Below are 22530 nucleotides of genomic sequence, written 5' to 3'. Positions count from 1 at the left end.
ATGGCCACGCGGTGTATATTTTTTTTTACTGCCATTTAGTTTCTTATTTGTTTCTCTGACTGAAAAGTTATGTTCCCGAAATCTCTCATTTGTTTAGGAAAAACATTCCCTATTCGCTCATCCCTTGCTCTCTTTATGTGAAACATGTATGCATCGCATGCACATGACCAATAGGGCCTGACCTACTGAATAGACTATCATAATCACATCAATAAATTGGTTATAACAAACTCTGAACACCGTAACACATGTGACAGCAAAATTGATGCAGAGGACGTGAAAAAGGAATGGGGGAATGTTTACTGGTTGCTCAGGAGGGAATGGGGAAGTCAGATGTATGGAAGACATTTGACTTAGTTGTGGAAAATACTGGAGATCATGCAAGCGCGCTGTGTCAGTATTATGTGTGCCAAACAGGTGCTGTTAGATTACAATATTATATATTTTTCTGACCATTTAGAACAGTGTAAACAACACTAAATAGTGTACCAGAGTGTCTGCTCTAACAAAAAATAAATAAATGTATAAAGCCTATGTTACAGCAAAGACTAAAAACAGTTGCATGCATTTGGGAATTGCGGTTTATTTATTGTTTAGGCTAATTATTCAGCTCCCTTATTTTAAAAATAAAATGCTTGATTGCATTTCAAAGCATGAATGACTCGTATGCTATGTGATGACATGAACGAATGATTGATTGATTGATCCATTAGCCCAGCGGTTCCCAAACTAAGGGTTGCGACACAATGTGGGTTCGCCTGATTTAAAATGGGGCCGCGGGATAAAAAAATGAATATACAAAAAATACAATGTATTATAATATCGTCTTTGTATCTCAAAATCATTGTAATGTCGTTAACCTTAAAAATCCAAATGAAAATTACTCAAACCTAAAAGATCAAATTCAACCAGAATGCCCGTTGATCCTCACTTGACCGTTGCACTTGAATCAGCTCAGTTGGTAGAGCATGGCGCATGCAACGCCAGGGTTGTGGGTTCGATTCCCACGGGGGGCCAGTATGAAAAATGTATGCACTCACTAACTGGATAAGAGCGTCTGCTAAATGACAAAAACATTTATATATATATTTATATATATCATTCCCATGGTGAATGCCTAGGCCCGCTACGCTATGAAACCACACACTATTGCAGAGAATTTGATATTACCGGCCGCAATTGATATGGTGAAAACAATGTCTGGGGAGACAGAGGCACACAAACTCACATCAATACCTTTGTCAGATAACACTGTTAAACAAAGAATTTAGCAATCAAGATGAAACTCTGACTGAACGACTCAAAAACTCCCCAGCATTTGCTCTCCAAATGGATGTTAGCTGTGAGGGCCGAGATGCCCATGCATTGACTTTTGTTCGCTACACATGTCGGAGGATGCTATTCTTGAGGACATATTGTTCTGTCTCACGATTCCCGAGCATGAAACGGCACAGGGGATGTTCAGTGTGATGCGTAGCTATATTGATGAAAAACAGATGAATCATGTGACCGAATGCATTCACGGGTCACTACGGAGGAGTTTTGGTTCCTGACTCAAAGGGAATACCCTGCTGTCTCCCTCTGAGCATTAATGCCGCGTTCAAAACAACTGGGAACTTGGAAATCTTCAACTTCCAACTTCAGCGCGTTCAAAACAACTGGGAATGGTCATCCAACTCGGAATTCCAACTCGGGAACTAGGGCCTCTTTCTAGAGCCCTGACTTTCCGACCTGAAGATCACTGACATCATGATTTCACCTAGTATTTTTCCCAGTTGTCTTGAAAGCACCATAAAACTCACAGTACCCTTTGCCAGCTCATATCTGTGTGAAGCTGGATTTAGTGCTCTCGTCTGCATTAAAACCAAATATCGATCCAGGTTGGATGTGACAGCAGAGATGAGGTGTTCACTGTCGACCACGCCCCCTAACTTTGAGAAGCTCAAGCACTGTCACGAATTCAGGCGAGGCTGCCCCTCCTCCTTGCTCGGGCAGATTTCGGCGTTCGTCGTCACCGGCTTACTAGCCACTATCGCTCCATTTATCATCACTCCACTTGTCTTGTCTTGTCAAACACACACACCTGGTACTCATTCCCTCATTAGTCTGTGTATAAGTGTTCCCTCTGCCCCCTTGTCCTTTGTGAGTGATTGTTCATTGTGAGAGTGAGTAGCTCGGTTGAGCTACTCTTTCCTTGTATGTACCCAAGGTGGATTTTCCCTTGTGCTAGTTTCGTTTTGGACGCTTGCTGCGCTTTATTCATGTAAACTGAATAAACTCTGGATTTCGGTGTTTTACCTCCTGCGCCTGACTCCGTCATTCACACCTCATCACAAGCACACCCATCTCATTAGTGGTGGTGAGATAAGATACATTATGTCAGACTAATTTGCAATTTGCTGTCATAACCCCACATTAAAAGTATGTGATGGTGAGTTGAAAAGACAATCAGAAATACTGTTAGAATGTTGACTGGCATATCCTCAAATAAAAAAGTAAATATTGGCTGTTAATTATTTTAAAAAATTCACATGGTTGGGGTTGCAAGAATTTTCAGATATCAAAATGGGGTTGTGGGCCAAAAAAGTTTGGGAGCCCCTGCAGTGGCCTATACATTGAAATATAGGCCTAAGAAGGTTACGGTATTTAGACTAAACAGGAAGTGCTCTTAGGCCTACAGCTTGATGGTGGTTATGCAAGGCTACTACTATATGAATGATAATGACCTTACTTATTATTATAATGATGATCATAATAATAATTGTAATAATAACAATAAAAAGAAAGATAAAAAAAGGAGGGTATAGGAGCGAGAGCTGCGTGCATATTATGTGTGACAAACAGTTGTTGTTAGATTACAATGTTATTTTTCTGCCTGTTCGGAACAGTGTAAACAACACTAAATGAATTATAAGTAATACCAGTCTGTTTTAACGGGAAAAAAAGCCTTTATTACAGCAGAGCAAAGACTAAAAAACGCTGAATTTGTGAAATAGCTTTATCCAGCGGTTGCGTGAGGCTTGGTGTTCTCAACACCAATATGCTGGTTAACTTCGCTATTATGCACATAGCAACATATAGGGAAGGGCGCCAATTCAATGACAAACTGAAGATTATGTTTCAGAACCGCGGACAGTGACCGCTATCCAACGCGGAATAAAGCGCATTTGTTATAAAATATTATTATACAGTGCCTTCGGAAAGTTATGTTACAGCCTTATTCTAAAATGGATTAAATATTATTTTTTTCTCAGCAATCTACACACAATACCCCATAATGACAAAGCAAAAACAGGTTTTTTGAAATGTTTGCAAATGTATAAAAAATAACAAACAGAAACACCTTATTTACATAAGTATTCATAAGTATATTTGCTATGAGACTCAACATTGAGCTCAGGTGCATCCTGTTTCCATTTATCATCCTTGAGATGTTTCTACAACTTGATTGGAGTCCACCTGTGGTAAATTCAATTGATTGGACATTATTTGGAAAGGCACACACCTGTCTATATAAGGTCCCATAGTTGACAGTGCCTGTCAGAGCAAAAACCAAGCCATGAGGTTGAAGGAATTGTCTGTAGCACTCCGAGACAGGATTGTGTCGAGGCACAGATCTGGGAAAGGGTACGAAAACATTTCTGCAACATTGAAGGTCCCCAAGAATACAGTGGCCTCCATCATTCTTAAATGGAAGAAGTTTGGAACCGCCAAGACTCTTCCTAGAGCTGGCCACCCGACCAAACTGAGCAATGGTGGTCACTCTGACAGAGCTCTGGAGTTCCTCTGTGGAGATGGGAGAACCTTCCAGAAGGACAACCATCTCTGCAGCTCTCCACCAATCAGGACTTTTTGGTAGAGTGGCCAGACGGAAGCCACTCCTCAGTAATAGGCACATGACAGCCCACTTAGAGTTTGCCAAAAGGCACCTAAAGACTCTCAGACCATGAGAAACAAGATTCTCTGGTCTGATGAAACCTAGATTGAACTCTTTGGCCTGAATGACAAGCGTCACGTCTGGAGGAAACCTGGCACCATCCCTACGGTGAAGCATGGTGGTGGCAGCATCATGCTGTGGGGATGTTTTTCAGCGGCAGGGACTGGGAGACTAGTCAGGATCGAGGCAAAGATGAACGGAGCAAAGTACAGAGAGATCCTTGATGAAAACCTGCTCCAGAGCACTCAGGACCTGAGACTGGGGCAAAGGTTCACCTTCCAACAGGACAACGACTCTAAGCACACAGCCAAGACAACGCAGGAGTGGCTTCGGGACAAGTCTCTGAATGTCCTTGAGTGGCCCAGCCAGAGCCCGGACATGAACCCGAACGAACATCTCTGGAGAGACCTGAAAATAGCTGTGCAGCAACACTCCCCGTCCAACCTGACAGAGCTTGAGAGGAATGGGAGAAACTCCCCAAATACAGGTGTGCCAAGCTTGTAGCGTCATACCCAAGAAGACTTGAGGCTGTAATCGCTGCCAAAGGTGCTTCAACAAAGTACTGAGTAAAGGGTCTGAATACTTATGCAAATGTTATATTTCAGTTTAAAAAAATAATAATAATAATCAAACATTTCCAAAAACCAGTTTTTGCTTTGTCATTATGGGGAATTGTGTGTAGATTGATGAGGGAAAAAACAATTTAATCAATTTTAGAATAATTTGTAACGTAACAAAATGTGGAAAAAGTAAAGGGGTCTGAATACTTTCCGAATGCACTGTATTTATTAGTGTTGCACCATTATTTTTACATAATATAACCATATACAATTTCAGTAGCACATGTCTTTGAGTGATGGACTGTGCCATCCCTGTAGCTTCCGCAATGGATTAGTCCACTGAGACAGGCGCCAATCAGACGGGTGTCTTGTACACCATAAAAAATATATATATTTGCGACTGCGCAACTAAAGAAATCTCAGTCGACCAACAGCCTATCGACCAAACAATCGAGCAGTCGACTAAATGGGGTCAGCCCTACTAAGGATAACCGAGAATGGTGTGACAAACAAAAAACATCCAGTCAGTGGCAGTCCTGTGGGCAAAAACATCTCGTTGATGAGAGAGGTTGAAGGAGAATGGCAAGAATCGTGCAAGTTAACAAGCGGGCCACAAACAGACAAATAACAGCGCAGTACAACAGTGGTGTGCAGAACGGCATCTCGGAACGCACAACTCATCGGTCCTTGTCACAGATGGGCTATTGCAGCAGACGACCACAACGGGTTCCACTCCTATCAGCTAAAAACAAAAAGAAGCGTCTCCAGTGGGCACACGATCACCAACACTGGACAATTGAGGAGCGGAAAAACATCCCCTGGAACATGGCAGCAAGTTCAGTTTACTTGAGTGGCCTGTGCAGTCCCCAGACCTCAACCCAATAGAGCATCTTTGGGATGAAATGGAACGGGGTGTTCTCAGCATGAATGTACCGCCATCCAATCTGCAGCAACTGTGTGATGCCATCGTGTCAGCATGGCCCAGCATCCCTGTGGAACGTTTCCGGCAGATGGGGGACTTAATAAACTGTCCGTGAAGGGTCAGAGCAAGGTTACCAAAAAGTCAATACCTAATGCCAAAGTCAGACGAAGGCAGCAGATTTCACACAAAGATCAGAAATTCACAAGCTATTCACAAACTGTTACGTGACTAGCACATCAGGTCCTCACAGTCCTATCAGAGTCCAACACTGGGCCAGCAGGCAGGCAGGCAGTAATAACACAGTACAGTCACACCATCAGATTTAATGCTGGGTCTGGCAGCCATTCCGGAGAGTAGGGCTACTCACATGCATTGTAAGGGCCACTCACCTCCTCTTGGGCTCTGTGCCGGCGGGTTTCACCATGCCGCTGCCAGCCTTCTCTCCCCTGCCAGGCTTTTCCAGGTGATTTGTGTTGGCGCTTAAGTGCTTGCTAAGAAATTGTCAGAGAGAGAAATTGCTTTTAACTTGTGCAGAAAGAACATATTAAGAGCGCCATGGCTGGCAGGGAACTGTTAAGAATGTGAGTCACTTCAGACAGAAATAGATGAGGGCTGTTCACACTTTTATGGGTGTTAAGCCGCTAAAATGCTTGAAGGAATTTTGAAAGTAAGTTATATTGCAAAATATTAAGCTACACAATCATAGTTTCAGCCAAATGTCATCTGTCTCAGTCTGTCTGGGAATGTCTGAGAATGTTGATTAGTTAAGAGCTGATTGGTCCTTACTCTGCACTGAGAGCTGGTGAGTGGTTCTCTGGGTTGGGTTCTGCCCGTCGGGGTCGGCCCAGTCCTCCTGACCCTGGCATCTCACCACTCAGACGGTCTGGCAGCACTGAGTCCTTGTTGATGTTGATATCAGAGTATGGGCATCCCACCGCACTGCAAATCAGAACATGGACATTATTACAAATGACTGATTTAAGAAAAAGGACTTTGTGTAATAACAACTTCACAATAGGACTTAATTATAACTTAATAAGGTATTAATAACATATGTCACCGTCAGACAAGATATGATTTCACACATCAATGTTCTTGGGGACAGAATCAATAAAAGCAATTCAAAATCATGAGAATAAGGAAGCTGTCTCACACTGAGAGCGTGTCACAGACTCTCTTTCCTGTCTAATCAGGCAAACGTTGTTGTTGTCGTAAAACACATGAGTTTACACAGTTCCTAGTACTTCTCAGTAGTCACTGCAGTAAACCAAATAATTCTGAGATTCTGGGGTTGACGTAATTAATTCCAGGGTGATGAATCTCAATTTGGAAACATTGAATTTGCTGCGTACACTGGCAGTGTGCAGACTGTGACAACTTCCTTACACTGCATTATCACCCCCCAACCTGTGTAATGTACTACTTTTCATTACCTTAGGGGGAAACAGACTTTAACTCCACTAAAATGGAAATATATAAACAACATATTTGCATATAAATGGGGGTATGGATGGTTGAGTAACTGCGACCACTTTGACTGACGAGAGGAGAGAGAAGAGAGATTGAATCGTTTCTCTCATTCTCCTCTAATCCCTCTCTCATTCCTCCCTCTTTCCCATTATTTCTGCCCATAGCTAGCTGTGGCGCTACCTGTTTAATATACCAGGTTTGCCAACAAACACTGATAAAGCACCCTTCATTCCATAAATACATTTTAATAAACTACATTATGTACTCAGACTCCAAGGTTAATCAGCTTACATTACAGATACTGAACCATGGTACAGTGTCCCCATTAAAAAGTGACTCTACAGCAGTATCTATGACCTCAGGTAACTATATCATATAAGACAGCAACGTCAAAGTTATTATGCCAGCTGATGCTAATGCATCATTGTGGGTGTATGGAGAGTGGAGATGTGGTTTCTTAGGAGAAAAGGGAAAGAATGGTGATGAATACTGATGGTAGGGAGTGACACTAATGCGCTTACACGGCTGTGCTTCTAGCTCCACACAGCCAATTTTACAGCCTCTATACAGCTTCACCTCAGGGCATACAGGTACGTGTGTATCATGTACAATACCGATACTGTTGACATCCAGACCTAACACAGCTGCTGTAGGCATATATTGGGTGTCTTTTGCATCACAGATCTCTATGCTACAGTATCCGCTAATTAATGTAACCGGTGGATCAATGAGCAATAAGCCCCAGTTTGACCGGCAACAAGTGACCATTCACCGGCCTGTAGTGATATGAAGCCTGTTGGTGTTATGTGTGAGTTTCCAGTGGATGGTCATTTTAATACTGGCCAGCCAGATTGAGTGCTGTACTGTGAGAGAGAGTACCTGTGGTGTCCAGAGTAGCGGGCTCCTTTGATGTGGCCCACACCTTTACACCCTGGGGTGGGACATCCGCCCTGCCCTGACGACTCAAACAGCTCCTGTGGACCTGGGGATGAGGAGAGGGGGAGATATTCCATTTTGATCTACCTAGTGAGACATTATTCACTACATGACTTCAGGCAAACCATCCTAGAATAATGTTACAAAATCTATTGGATTCATGTAATGCTAATGTAAGTACAGTGTCCATATTAGGATAGCCTCAGTCAAAGTGTCCATATTAGGATAGCCTCAGAGTCACAAGGAGTAGGTGTCAACCTCACAAGGAGTTGGTACTAATGAGAGCCATACGGGTAGAGAGAAAGCAGATCTTTCCCTGGATCTGTCCCCATGACACAAGTGAGCTGCCATGTGGAGCAGTAGCTCTCTCTCTGAGAACCCAGCTCTGTACTCTGAAACCTGACGGCAGCATTGACTTCTCCACTCCACGTTTCCATGGACACCATTACACAGGGAGAAATGATCAGGAAGGGGAAGAGGAGGCAGAGGGAAGTTCATTGTTCCCCTCCCAGCATCCTCTTGGTAAAACACAGGATATTGACCACAGAGAGAGCATAGGACACAGGAGCCATCAAACATCTTGAGTAATTTTGAGCAATTCTTTTCACAAACAAGGCTTCAACTACCCCTTAAATATAATGACGGCAGATCAGGGAAAGCATATTATGCCATTTATGATGGAATGGGATGAGAAATAGCAGCATCAATGGAGGTCTGCCTCTAAGTGTGTCTGCTAGGAACCGTATGTCTGGAACTGAGGGAGGGAGCTGGACATTAATAGATTAGGATGAGTCATAAAGCCACTCACTGATCGGGGGCTGGAGGGGGTGGCCAGTCTTAGCACACCAGCCCGCAGGGTGGATGTCCGGACTGTCTGTGTCCACCCAGTAGTCATAATCATCCGCCCAGCCATCAAAATGGATCTAGAGGAACACACAAACCAAGGACAAATAATAACAGTAAAATAGCTAAATTTAGAAATGTGGGGAAAAGAGATTGTCAAAACCATGGTAGACATGATAAGAACATGTCTTGGAGGTAAGACGCTTAACTGCTAATTGCGACAGTCTACCTGACAAGCATTGTCTCAGACTGAAGCCCCTGGCACTGCCTCTTACAGCTGGCTTGCCCTGCTGTCTGTGTGAGGAAGACACACAGCCTACTTGATCACTATCTCTCCCTCAGTTCTGATTCACACTCCTGACAATGAGAGTGTGCTTCACAGTGTGGGGCAAACAAGAGACAGGAGCACACCAGGGAGTTGTGGGAAGGCAGACCTTCCTAGTCTACAGCCTGCTTCCCTCCCTGGCTGAACACACCTATTATTATGTTACAGTTGAAGACACAACATGAAATATGAAGCAAGTGATGGTTTACAGAGGAACTGGAGACGGGGAAGCAGTAAGATAATGCATGTGATGGTTGAAGGGACAATGAGAGAATGAAATGCATGTAGTGTTGGTTTGTGTGTGAGTGGTGAGAGTGTTGGTGGTGGTGGTGGTGAGGATGGAAGGAGCTTTAGAGAACACTGCCTTGGAATGGTGGTGGTGGGATGGAAGGAGCTTTAGAGAACACTGCCTTGGAATGGAGTGGTGGGATGGAAGGAGCTTTAGAGAACACTGCCTTGGAATGGTGGTGGTGGGATGGAAGGAGCTTTAGAGAACACTGCCTTGGAATGGAGTGGTGGGATGGAAGGAGCTTTAGAGAACACTGCCTTGGAATGGAGTGGTGGGATGGAAGGAGCTTTAGAGAACACTGCCTTGGAATGGTGGTGGTGGGATGGAAGGAGCTTTAGAGAACACTGCCTTGGAATGGAGTGGTGGGATGGAAGGAGCTTTAGAGAACACTGCCTTGGAATGGTGGTGGTGGGGGATGGAAGATAAAGGTTAGGACAGAGGTCCAGTTCACATCTAAAGGCTTGTATATAATTGGAGGAGTGAAAGTAGAGTACAGTTTAGGGGTTTGGATTTATTTCATATATTTGTTTTGTTTAGTTTTTTTTGTGTGTGGGGGGACGTAGATCAGCTTTAATGTTGTTGATAGGTTTTGGGTTCTATCAATTTAATTGTTTGCATCATTTCTAATTCCCCTTATTTATATATTTTCCCCAACCCTACCACACCTCTGCTGATTGGAGTAAACTAACTGACAACAATACTTCTACTGCTACTTACAGCTATTTTCATTCACATGTATGGTACATGTAGTTAAATAATTATACATATATTCCTAATTTTCCACCATTCATTCTGATCTTAACTCCAACCCTCCGATGTCCACAGATGAACCCATCTTTCCCAGTATAATGTCATTTTGTTATTTCCTTTTGCAACACATCCCTCCATTTTACTGTGATGTCTTACGAGAGTCCTGAACCTCCCTATTTGTAACATTTCTACTGATATTGCCCTAAAAATAAATACTTTACAGAAGAGTGTAATGATATTTCACATTGACTGATCGTGTTTTTTTCAGATCCCCTAACAATACAGTTCGCAGGCCCATCTGAACCTTGATATTATGACATAACAACCATTCCTGGACCTGACTACAAAAGCGAGCCACCAATGGACAGTACCAGAAAATATGTTCTATTGATTCTGTTTCCTCAAGGCAGTCTGCACAATGCTGACTGTTCAATGCCCCATATATTGAGCATTCTTTTTGTAGCAAGGATTTTATATAATAGCTTAAATTGAAATGAACGGATTGATGTGTCAATTGTTATTTTATACACTGAGTATACAAAACATTATGAACACCTGGTCTTTACATGACATAGACTGACCAGGTGAATCCAGGGGAAAGCTATGACCTCTTATTGATGTCACTTGTTAAATCCACTTCATTCAGCATAGATGAAGGGGAGGAGACAGGTTAAATAAGGATTTTTAAGCCTTGAGACAATTGAGACATGGATTGTGTATGTGTGCCATTCAGAGGGTGAATGGGCAAGACAAAAGACTGAAGTGTCTTTGAATGGCTTATGGTAGTAGGTGCCAGGCGCACTGGTTTGTGTCAAGAACTGCAACACTGCTGGGTTTTTCACGCTCAACAGTTTCCTGTGTGTATTAAGAATGGTCCACCACCCAAAGGACATCCAGCCAACTTGCATTAGAGTCAACATGGGCCAGCATCCCTGTGGAACGCTTTCGACACCTTGTAGTGTCCATGGCCCAACAAATTGAGGCTGTTCTGATGGCAAAAGCTAACTCTTTAAGTATCCTCCCTTTTAAATGAAGCCATTAACAGGGATCCATTGTCAATCCACCAAAAATGTATGGGTTTAATCTGCAAAAAGCCAAAGAGCCCACTCTTAAACATAGGATGGGCCTCTCTTATCAAATCAAATCAAATTTTATTGGCCACATGCGCCGAATACAACAGGTATTTACAGCCCTTAACCAACAGTGCATTTATTTTTAATAAAAAAGTAAAATAAAACAACAACAAAAAAGTGTTGAGAAAAAAAGAGCAGAAGTAAAATAAAATAACAGTAGGGAGGCTATATATACAGGGGGGTACCGGTGCAGAGTCAATGTGCGGGGGCACCGGCTAGTTGAGGTAGTTGAAGTAATATGTAAATGTGGGTAGAGTTAAAGTGACTATGCATAAATAATTAACAGAGTAGCAGCAGCGTAAAAAGATGGGGTGGGGGGGCAGTGCAAATAGTCTGGGTAGCCATGATTAGCTGTTCAGGAGTCTTATGGCTTGGGGGTAGAAGCTGTTGAGAAGTCTTTTGGACCTAGACTTGGCACTCCGGTACCGCTTGCCGTGCGGTAGCAGAGAGAACAGTCTATGACTAGGGTGGCTGGAGTCTTTGACAATTTTGAGGGCCTTCCTCTGACACCGCCTGGTATAGAGGTCCTGGATGGCAGGAAGCAGTTGCCATACCAGGCGGTGATGCAACCAGTCAGAATGCTCTCGATGGTGCAGCTGTAGAATTTCTTGAGGATCTGAGGACCCATGCCGAATCTTTTCAGTCTCCTTTTCCTGTAGTCCACAATCATCTCCTTTGTCTTGGTCACGTTGAGGGAGAGGTTGTTATCCTGGCACCACACGGCCAGGTAACCATTTTGGATTTAGATATCATTTTTGAATAATGGAGGCTTTAAGAGAGAGGTTTAATGCCTTAATATTTAATTGTTTTAAACCTCCAAACTCATGTTCGTTATATAAATATGTCTGTTTAACTTTATCTGGTTTGCCATTCCAAATAAAATGAAATATTTTTGTCTCGCATGATTTGAAAAAGGATTCTCCTGGAAGTCGGTAGAGCCACGAATAAATATGTAAACTGAGAATTAATCAGAAAATGAATCAGGGTAATCTTCCAGTAGGTGGACAGGTAGAGGTTAGGACTTGAGGGACTGTATAGAGTGGAGATATGCTATGAAGGGCTATTTTTGCTCCATGGACAGAAGGGTTTAGACTGAGATGACTGAACAGTATCGACATAAGTAAGGCTGAGGGAAAGACATTGACATACTGTAGGGCCAGACAGCAGGAGAAAGTAAGACTGCTCTATGGCCCATCAGCAGGAGCAGCAGGACACATGATAACAGCAGGTTATAGAAGAGGAGGAGAGGGATGACAGAAGAGGGGGAGACACTACTGCCCTCTGGGGATAGATACCTGTCCTGCATTAACGTCCCAGCATAATGCAATCCCCTCATGACTCCCCCCAGGCAGCCGGCTGGCCACTGACACTGACCTACTGTTCACTTCATAGTTCATGGAACATGAAGCTTATAGTTCTCCTCAAAATGATCTCAGGGAGAAAGTCAGGCAGATGTTAATTTGATGTACTGGGACAATGGGATGTGACAATGCTGAGGTCTTGAATAATTTGTATATTAATTCCCTGTGCAGTACATTAGTGCCTTTCCCTTATTTGTCATATACAGGACACTTTCATAAAGACTACATTTCCCTCCAAGTTTCTATGTGGAGTTTTATTACATCAGTCAGAAATGTGGAAATATACAGTGGGGAAAAAAAGTATTTAGTCAGCCACCAATTGTGCAAGTTCTCCCACTTAAAAATATGAGAGAGGCCTGTAATTTTCATCATAGGTACACGTCAACTATGACAGACAAAATGAGAAAAAAAATCCTGAAAATCACATTGTAGGATTTTTAATGAATTTATTTGCAAATTATGGTGGAAAATAAGTATTTGGTCAATAACAAAAGTTTCTCATTACTTTGTTATATACCCTTTGTTGGCAATGACACTGGTCAAACGTTTTCTGTAAGTCTTCACAAGGTTTTCACACACTGTTGCTGGTATTTTGGCCCATTCCTCCATGCAGATCTCCTCTAGAGCAGTGATGTTTTGGGGCTGTCGCTGGGCAACACAGACTTTCAACTCCCTCCAAAGATTTTCTATGGGGTTGAGATCTGGAGACTGGCTAGGCCACTCCAGGACCTTGAAATGCTTCTTACGAAGCCACTCCTTCGTTGCCCGGGCGGTGTGTTTGGGATCATTGTCATGCTGAAAGACCCAGCCACGTTTCATCTTCAATGCCCTTGCTGATGGAAGGAGGTTTTCACTCAAAATCTCACGATACATGGCCCCATTCATTCTTTCCTTTACACGGATCAGTCGTTCTGGTCCCTTTGCAGAAAAACAGCCCCAAAGCATGATGTTTCCACCCCCATGCTTCACAGTAGGTATGGTGTTCTTTGGATGCAACTCAGCATTCTTTGTCCTCCAAACACGACGAGTTGAGTTTTTAACAAAAAGTTATATTTTGGTTTCATCTGACCATATGACATTCTCCCAATCCTCTTCTGAATCATCCAAATGCACTCTAGCAAACTTCAGACGGGCCTGGACATGTACTGGCTTAAGCAGGGGGACACGTCTGGCACTGCAGGATTTGAGTCCTTGGCGGCGTAGTGTGTTACTGATGGTAGGCTTTGTTACTTTGGTCCCAGCTCTCTGCAGGTCATTCACTAGGTCCCCCCGTGTGGTTCTGGGATTTTTGCTCACCGTTCTTGTGATCATTTTGACCCCACGGGGTGAGATCTTGCGTGGAGCCCCAGATCGAGGGAGATTATCAGTGGTCTTGTATGTCTTCCATTTCCTAATAATTGCTCCCACAGTTGATTTCTTCAAACCAAGCTGCTTACCTATTGCAGATTCAGTCTTCCCAGCCTGGTGCAGGTCTACAATTTTGTTTCTGGTGTCCTTTGACAGCTCTTTGGTCTTGGCCATAGTGGAGTTTGGAGTGTGACTGTTTGAGGTTGTGGACAGGTGTCTTTTATACTGATAACAAGTTCAAACAGGTGCCATTAATACAGGTAACGAGTGGAGGACAGAGGAGCCTCTTAAAGAAGAAGTTACAGGTCTGTGAGAGCCAGAAATCTTGCTTGTTTGTAGGTGACTAAATACTTATTTTCCACCATAATTTGCAAATAAATTCATTAAAAATCCTACAATGTGATTTTCTGGAAAAAAAATGCTCAATTTGTCTGTCATAGTTGACGTGTACCTATGATGAAAATTACAGGCCTCTCTCATCTTTTTAAGTGGGAGAACTTGCACAATTGGTGGCTGACTAAATACTTTTTTCCCCCACTGTAGGCGCTATACAGGGCTCGGATTAGGCATATAATTCTGTAATCTAGGATTATACTCTTTCAGATTAAAAAAGTTACATACTGTAGTTCACAGTACAGATAAGTGATGTAATGGCTAATCCTACTGTACAGCTGAACTGAACCACACACAACACCTGGTAAAACTCATCTCCAGGTCTGAGCTACAAACTAGTGATAGGAGGAAGGGCGCATTCGTAGTTATTGACACAGATAGAAGTGTTGCTACAGCTGAGTGACACTGCCATGTTGAATGAATCCAGTGTGGAGTGCAGATACTGTAGATACCGGTAGACACATGGGTCAGATAGACACAGATAGATAATGATAGACACAGTGACAGGGGTCAGATAGATCAGTTTCTCAAACCTCTCCTCGAGGACCCCCAGACGTTTCAATATTTTGTTTTAGCCCTGAACTAGCTCTCCTGATTCACCTACTCATTGGCTTGATGATTAGTTAACAAGTCGAATCAGGTGTGCTAGCTCTGGAATAGATAAAAGACATGGAACGGCTGGGGGTCCCCGAGGAGAGGTTTAAAGTAGACAGAGAGTGATAGATATGTTCTCACTTTGATCCTGTGGTCGTCAGTGTCTACCACGGTGGCCACTCTGACAAGCATGGGGTTCCTCTTGTCCACCGTCTCCAGCTTCATGAGTGGCAGGAAGCTGTGGGGGGGTTTCTGTAGAGGGAGAGGGGGGTGTGAGGCAGCATGTCATTCTGCAGCAGGCAGACAGCCAGCTAGGCTACTCTAGTAAATGGTGTTGAGATGTGGATGTGGGGCTGCCACATCGTCTTACGGGCCGAGGACAGAGAGACAGCCTCACCCCTTTGAAAGCCCTGGCAGGGGCCGGTGATGAGTTGGTCTCCTCCAGATACTTTCCCCAGGAGAAATCCTTGACACTGGGGTAAACTAGAGGGAAGAGCAATGAAAAAGATTGATCCAGATTGAGCATGTTTTTACTATATGCTTTATTATGTAGTGTGTGTGTGGGCGGGTAAAGTCCCTTGTGCTTTCTGTCACTCGAAACCATCTGTCTACTCCACAGTGGAATAACATAATTTATAGATCAGATCATCTGTTTGGAAACTTTCCATGTGTTGTTTTACTCTAATAACTGTATGGTCAATCATCATTACACACTATATCCTGGTATCTACAGGACAAATAGTGACAATAATGATTGACAGGAGTTAGTATGTCACCTGGAGGGGTCGTGAGAATCCTGTTGTTGTCTTGACACCAGCCCACTGGGTGGATGTAGGGACTGGTTGCATCACACCTACAGAAGAGCAGGAGAAGGACAGTAGTAAAAATGCCATCTGCTCACCAATGTAACATTTCCCCATTTCATATTCCCTTGGTGGCAGGTTGCCTAGCCGTTAAGAGGGAAAGGGAATATCTAGTCAGTTGCACAACTGAATGCACTCAACCGAAATGTGTCTTCCACATTCAACCCAACCCGAGTGGGCTCCCGAGTGGCGCAGCGGTCTAAGGCACTGCATCTCAGTGCTCAATGCTTGAGTGCTTGAGGTGTCACTACAGACCCCCTGGTTCGATTCCAGGCTGTATCACAACCGGCCGTGATTGGGAGTCCCATAGGGCGGCGCACAATTGGCCCAGCGTCGTCCGGGTTTGGCCGGTGTAGGCCGTCATTGTAAATAAGAATTTGTTCTTAACTGACTTGCCTAGTTAAATAAAGGTAAAATAAAAAATATATAAAATAAACTCTGAATCAGAGAGCTGCAGGGGGCTGTGGCATCAGCCACCTTATTTCTGAGTGATTACCCGTACATTTAGCCATGATGGCATGTTATGCAACATACACTTTGATGTGTCGGGACAGTCAGGGCGAGAAAAGGACGCTTCTCTCACAGCTTCCCACAAATACCTCTCTGCACGACAAACATCAGTAGGACAACATTCATCTATCACTGAATGATGGAGGGCACATCATTGACCTGATGAGTAGCATTGTTTAGGTACAACTACAGGTATTAATACTGTTATGATGCCGTCATTGCATCGGCAATGCTGGATAAATTGCAAGGGGCTTGCTTGTCTGGTCAGTATATTGCAACTCTCCTTACTTGTCCAATAGGCTGTTACTGAAATATCTTTGGAGAGTAAAACTGTTTATTATTTCAGCATGTACTCAACATACTGTAAAACCAATCCCTATTGTGGTGTGCCAGTGTGGATAATCTCATTTGAGGGTTGTCATTGTTTCCACCTCAGTGGTCAGTGTTGTTACAGTAAGCTTGTTTAAAGGTGCAATGCAGACGTTTTTATCTCAATATCAAATCATTTCTGGGTAACAATTAAGTACCTTACTGCGACTGTTTTCAATTAAAATGGTAAAAAATAAACTAAAATAGCTTCTTAACAAGAGCAATTTCTCAAGCAAGAATTTTGCTAGGACTGTCTGAATGTGGTCTGAGTGGGGAGGGGAAAACTGAAAAGTAGCTGTTATTGGCCAAAACTCCCTCTCACCAAAACAGGCAGAAATTTCAGGCGGTCTTTGCAACAGCTCTTACACTAAAATGGCATTATCATCATTTTCCCAGTATTATTCCAACCTCATAGTGTGGAAATACACTGAATGTACAAAACATTAGGAACACTTGCTCTTTCCATGACATAGACTTACCAGGTGAATCCAGGTGAAAGCTATGATCCCTTATTGATGTCACTTGCTAAATCCACTTCAATCAGTGTAGACAAAGTTAAAGAAAGATTTTTAAGCCTTGAGACATTTGAGACATGGATTGTGTATGTGTGACATTCAGAGGATGAATAGGCAAGACCAAAGATTTAAGAGCCCTTGAACGAGGTATGGTAGTCGGTGCCAGGCGTACCGGTTTGTATCAAGAACTGCAACGCTGCTGGGTTTTTCACACTCAACAGTTTCCCGTGTGTATCAAGAATGGTCCACCACCCAAAGGACATCCAGCCAACTTGACACAACTGTGGGAAGCATTGGAGTCAACATGGCCCACGAATTGAGGCTCTTCTGAGGGCAAAAGGGGGAGGGTGCAACTCAATATTAGGAAGGTGTCCTTAACGTTTTGTACACTCAATGTATATATAAAACACAGGAAAATCATGTTTTCGACTGCACTGGGCCTTTAAAAGGAGTAGTTCACTATTTTACAACTTGATATTAGATGGTTCCTCACCCGGAAAGTAGTCTATGGGCCAAGAGAAACTGTAATCCAGGGTTCCGTTTTCTTTAAACAGCTACTAGGTGCTACAGAGGGTGGTGAGTACGGCCCAGTACATCACTGGGGCAGAGTTCCCTGCCATCTAGGACCTCTATACCAGGCGGTGTCAGAGGAAGGCTAAAAAAATCATCAAAGGCTCCAGCCACCCAAGCCACAGACTGTTCTCTCTGCTACTGCATGACAAGCGGTACCAGTGCACCAAGTCTGGAACCAACAGGACCCTGAACAGCTTCTACCCCCAAGCCATAAGACTGCTAAACAAGACTACTAAATAGCTAATAAAATGGCTACCAGCTGCTGCTACTGTCTAATATCTATCCTGTTGCCTAGTCACTTTAACCCTACCTACAGTATATGTACATAGCTACCTCAATTACCTCGTACACCTGCACATCGACTCAATACTGGTACTCCCTGTATATAGTCATGTTATTTTTACTCGTCATATATCAAGCATCTTTATATTACTTTATAATTGATCAGATTAAGTGTTTAGTACAGGTAATTATCAGACTCAAGTTACAAATGCTGGTAAACATTCAAATAAAAATACATTTTGTTAAACTTTATTCACAAAAGTAGTGCACTGGGCCTTTACTAATCCTGTATTAGCAGACCGATATATACAGTGGGGAAAAAAAGTATTTAGTCAGCCACCAATTGTGCAAGTTCTCCCACTTAAAAAGATGAGAGAGGCCTGTAATTTTCATCATAGGTACATGTCAACTATGACAGACAAAATGAGAAAAAAAAATCCAGAAAATCACATTGTAGGATTTTCTATGAATTTATTTGCAAATTATGGTGGAAAATAAGTATTTGGTCAATAACAAAAGTTTCTCAATACTTTGTTATATACCCTTTGTTGGCAATGACACAGGTCAAACGTTTTCTGTAAGTCTTCACAAGGTTTTCACACACTGTTGCTGGTATTTTGGCCCATTCCTCCATGCATATCTCCTCTAGAGCAGTGATGTTTTGGGGCTGTCGCTGGGCAACACGGACTTTCAACTCCCTCCAAAGATTTTCTATGGGGTTGAGATCTGGAGACTGGCTAGGCCACTCCAGGACCTTGAAATGCTTCTTACGAAGCCACTCCTTCGTTGCCCGGGCGGTGTGTTTGGGATCATTGTCATGATGAAAGACCCAGCCACGTTTCATCTTCAATGCCCTTGCTGATGGAAGGAGGTTTTCACTCAAAATCTCACGATACATGGCCCCATTCATTCTTTCCTTTACACGGATCAGTCGTCCTGGTCCCTTTGCAGAAAAACCCCCCCAAAGCATGATGTTTCCACCCCCATGCTTCACAGTAGGTATTGTGTTCTTTGGATGCAACTCAGCATTCTTTGTCCTCCAAACACGACGAGTTGAGTTTTTACCAAAAAGTTATATTTTGGTTTCATCTGACCATATGACATTCTCCCAATCCTCTTCTGGATCATCCAAATACACTCTAGCAAACTTCAGGCGGGCCTGGACATGTACTGGCTTAAGCAGGGGGACACGTCTGGCACTGCAGGATTTGAGTCCCTGGCGGCGTAGTGTGTTACTGATGGTAGGCTTTGTTACTTTGGTCCCAGCTCTCTGCAGGTCATTCACTAGGTCCCCCCGTGTGGTTCTGGGATTTTTGCTCACCGTTCTTGTGATCATTTTGACCCCACGGGGTGAGATCTTGCGTAGAGACCCAGATCGAGGGAGATTATCAGTGGTCTTGTATGTCTTCCATTTCCTAATAATTGCTCCCACAGTTGATTTCTTCAAACCAAGCTGCTTACCTATTGCAGATTCAGTCTTCCCAGCCTGGTGCAGGTCTACAATTTTGTTTCTGGTGTCCTTTGACAGATCTTTGGTCTTGGCCATAGTGGAGTTTGGAGTGTGACTGTTTGAGGTTGTGGACAGGTGTCTTTTATACTGATAACAAGTTCAAACAGGTGCCATTAATACAGGTAACGAGTGGAGGACAGAGGAGCCTCTTAAAGAAGAAGTTACAGGTCTGTGAGAGCCAGAAATATTGCTTGTTTGTAGGTGACCAAATACTTATTTTCCACCATAATTTGCAAATAAATTCATAAAAAATCCTACAATGTGATTTTCTGGATTTTTTTTCCTCAATTTGTCTGTCATAGTTGACGTGTACCTATGATGAAAATTACAGGCCTCTCTCATCTTTTTAAGTGGGAGAACTTGCACAATTGGTGGCTGACTAAATACTTTTTTCCCCCACTGTAGATGTCTTCAGCACAGGCAAAAAAACAAAATGTATATAAGAAGATTGGATTTGATGGGGGCATGTGAGCATGTTTTAAAAAATTATGTCCAAACCATCTGAAATCATTTCAAATCAACTCCATATTTTGTTTGATGTTACTTAAAGGTGATTTGGCCACACAAAAATTAACACGCTCTCATGCCCCTATCAATTCCATTGATTGCTTGTGGTGGCTAAAGTTATCTGAAGTGTGTAGTGGCTGTTTAAAGAGAACTGAACCATGGATTACAGTCTCTCCTGGCCCATAGACTATTTTCAGGGTGAGGAACCATCTAACATCAAATTGTAAAATAGTGAACTACTCCTTTAAGGGATGACAGAGTCCTAGTGTCCTACTCTCTGGCCAGGCCAGGGTGGAACAGAGCAGAGTGGAGTGGTTTAGCTGCTCTCTGGCCCCGAGCTGTGATGTTGGAGAGGCCTGTGACTGGCTGTGACTGGCTGAGACTGGCTGTGACTGGCTGATGTGATACGTAATGACACCACGTGTGAGAGAGTCATCTCCCTCTGTGAGTCTGCTCCTATTTTAACCGCTCCGGGCTCTACTCTTTCCCTCTCCTCTCCTCCTTGACATTTATTGGTGATCATCCATAATTCAGCCAATACAAGCTCTTGTATCGTGCAGATCAGGACTTCCTCCTGGCTGGCAGTCTAAATCCACAGCTGGGAGAGGTCAGAGTGGGCATGAAACCACAGTAACGACTGTAACCACACACGCAATTCTCAGTCAGAAAAAGCCAAACAATGGTGACAATCAACAAGGGTTGGAGTGATGAAAATTGATGGGGGAAACGGAGGCCTAAAGAATTGTGAGAAAAGAGAACTCTCACAACTCTCAATGTCTCAACAGACAGAGCCAAAGAAATGCAATAAGAAACAAATTAAATGGGAAAAACTTAAGACTAAATAATTGTGAGAAAAGTGATGTGCGTGCGAGTGTCAAAATAATAATTCATGGTACAGACATTTTTGTCTTCCAAATCTAAAAGCAATTATGCAGATTAAAGTGATGTAGCTTGTTTGCTTGTGTAAAATATGAATAACAAACACTTTTGTAAGAGGCAATGTTTTTTTCCTCCCAGACACAAACCTTCTGTTGTAATAATCTACCACCATATAGTGCCCAATTCTGCAACACCAACACAAATTCCAAATATGACTATGATCTGGCATCAGTTAACACAAATCACTGCTGATGATGATACAGTGATTTGATTTTGAGTACTGAAGGAAATGTAATCACAAAGTTAGACATTACCAGAAGTCGTAGCTCTCATCCCAGTTATCAAAGTGCACCAGGAATCGACTGTCCACCATGTCTGTTACTGTGGCAACACAGATGAAGGAGGGGTTTTTCTTGTCAATGGCCTCCAGCTTCATCCCAATTCTAAATCCTAAAGGGGTGACAGTCTGGAAAATATAAATAGGACAGTTAATCAGAGACAAAAGTTACTTCATCCATAACCCTACTTTAAACCCTTTAAACTGCTCATGCATCTGCGTAATATCTATGTTGAATGTGCTGATGTCAAGTACTGTACTTCAATGAAGGATGTGTAAACCTGGGTGGAAAATCTAACTAAACTGAACAGTTCCACCTAGTGGTGGTAAAACACTAGTATCAAAGCAATATGAAAGTGGTGACAGTCTGGAAAATAAAAATAGGACAGTTACTCAGAGACAAAAGCTCACATTTGGTTCATCCATAACACTACAGATATAGGATCTTAATTTGATCACCCTGTTGCAGGTGAACTTTCCTGCAATGCAGGACATTTTAAACTTGTAGTGTACTTGAGGTTTAAAAGGCTTCTGAAGTTTGGAATTTTCCACTTAGAAATGTCAGACTTGATTTCCCCTTATGAAAAATGTATTTAAAAAAAGTCCATTAATTATAATCCACATAATAATTCACATTTCCTGTTGCTGCAGGATTATTTTCCTGCTGTAGCAAACTGGCTCAAATTAAGATCCTGTAACTGTACTTTAAACCCTTTAAACTGCTCATGCATCTGCATCATATCTATGTTGTATGGGCTGATGTCAAGTACTGTACTTCAGTGAAGGATGTGTAGTCTAACTAAACTAAACAGTTCCACCTAGTGGTGGTAAAACACTACTATTAACGCAATATGAAAGTGGACACATTGGGATTTTGTGTCTGAGAATTTCGGATGGAGCCAATGCTTTTTAAATGGGAGTCATCTGTTGCCGGATGAATGACAACGGAGATGACTGACAAAAAATTGATGCAACTCGTCCAGAAATAGTTGACTTGAGTTGTACTTTTGACGGTCAAAAATGGACAATGATGTATGTCGATTTCATTTGTGTTCATGCATCGGAGTGTGCCCCCGGTCTAATCTAGGTCTGTAGGCTTCTCTTACCGTGTTCTGATTCTCAAACAGGGCCTTGGGAGCTGCCTGGGCTTTGCTCTGTTTGATGTACGACGACCAGCTGAACTCCTCATCCTTCATACCTGTCCATCCATAGAGAAATGACAAGGATTATATTCACGTTTCCATAAAGAACTGGGGGGGAATTATTTTACTCCTTATTAAATATCGCTGGTTCAATTTCAAGTATGTCGTATAAATAAAATCTTT

The 22530-nt window shown here is 42.8% G+C and overlaps 1 protein-coding gene across 1 annotated transcript in view; it reads right to left on the bottom strand.

The window, feature by feature from the left end:
• The window catches only part of LOC311108708 (lethal(3)malignant brain tumor-like protein 3), a gene marked incomplete at its 5' end in the record, with an annotated part of 56244 nt that overhangs the window by 26902 nt on the left and 6812 nt on the right, over positions 1 to 22530 (bottom strand). Inside the window, 9 exons of the mRNA XM_084151427.1 lie at positions 5809 to 5910; positions 6206 to 6358; positions 7769 to 7871; positions 8634 to 8748; positions 15002 to 15112; positions 15258 to 15343; positions 15637 to 15713; positions 21183 to 21334; positions 22312 to 22403. Of these exons, the coding sequence (XP_084007553.1) occupies positions 5809 to 5910; positions 6206 to 6358; positions 7769 to 7871; positions 8634 to 8748; positions 15002 to 15112; positions 15258 to 15343; positions 15637 to 15713; positions 21183 to 21334; positions 22312 to 22403 (991 nt within the window). The remainder of the gene's footprint in view (positions 1 to 5808; positions 5911 to 6205; positions 6359 to 7768; positions 7872 to 8633; positions 8749 to 15001; positions 15113 to 15257; positions 15344 to 15636; positions 15714 to 21182; positions 21335 to 22311; positions 22404 to 22530) is intronic.

Source organism: Coregonus lavaretus (assembly GCF_964263955.1).
Source record: "Coregonus lavaretus genome assembly, chromosome: 33".
NCBI lineage: Eukaryota > Metazoa > Chordata > Actinopteri > Salmoniformes > Salmonidae > Coregonus > Coregonus lavaretus.
This window is presented reverse-complemented; position numbering and strand designations above follow the sequence as displayed.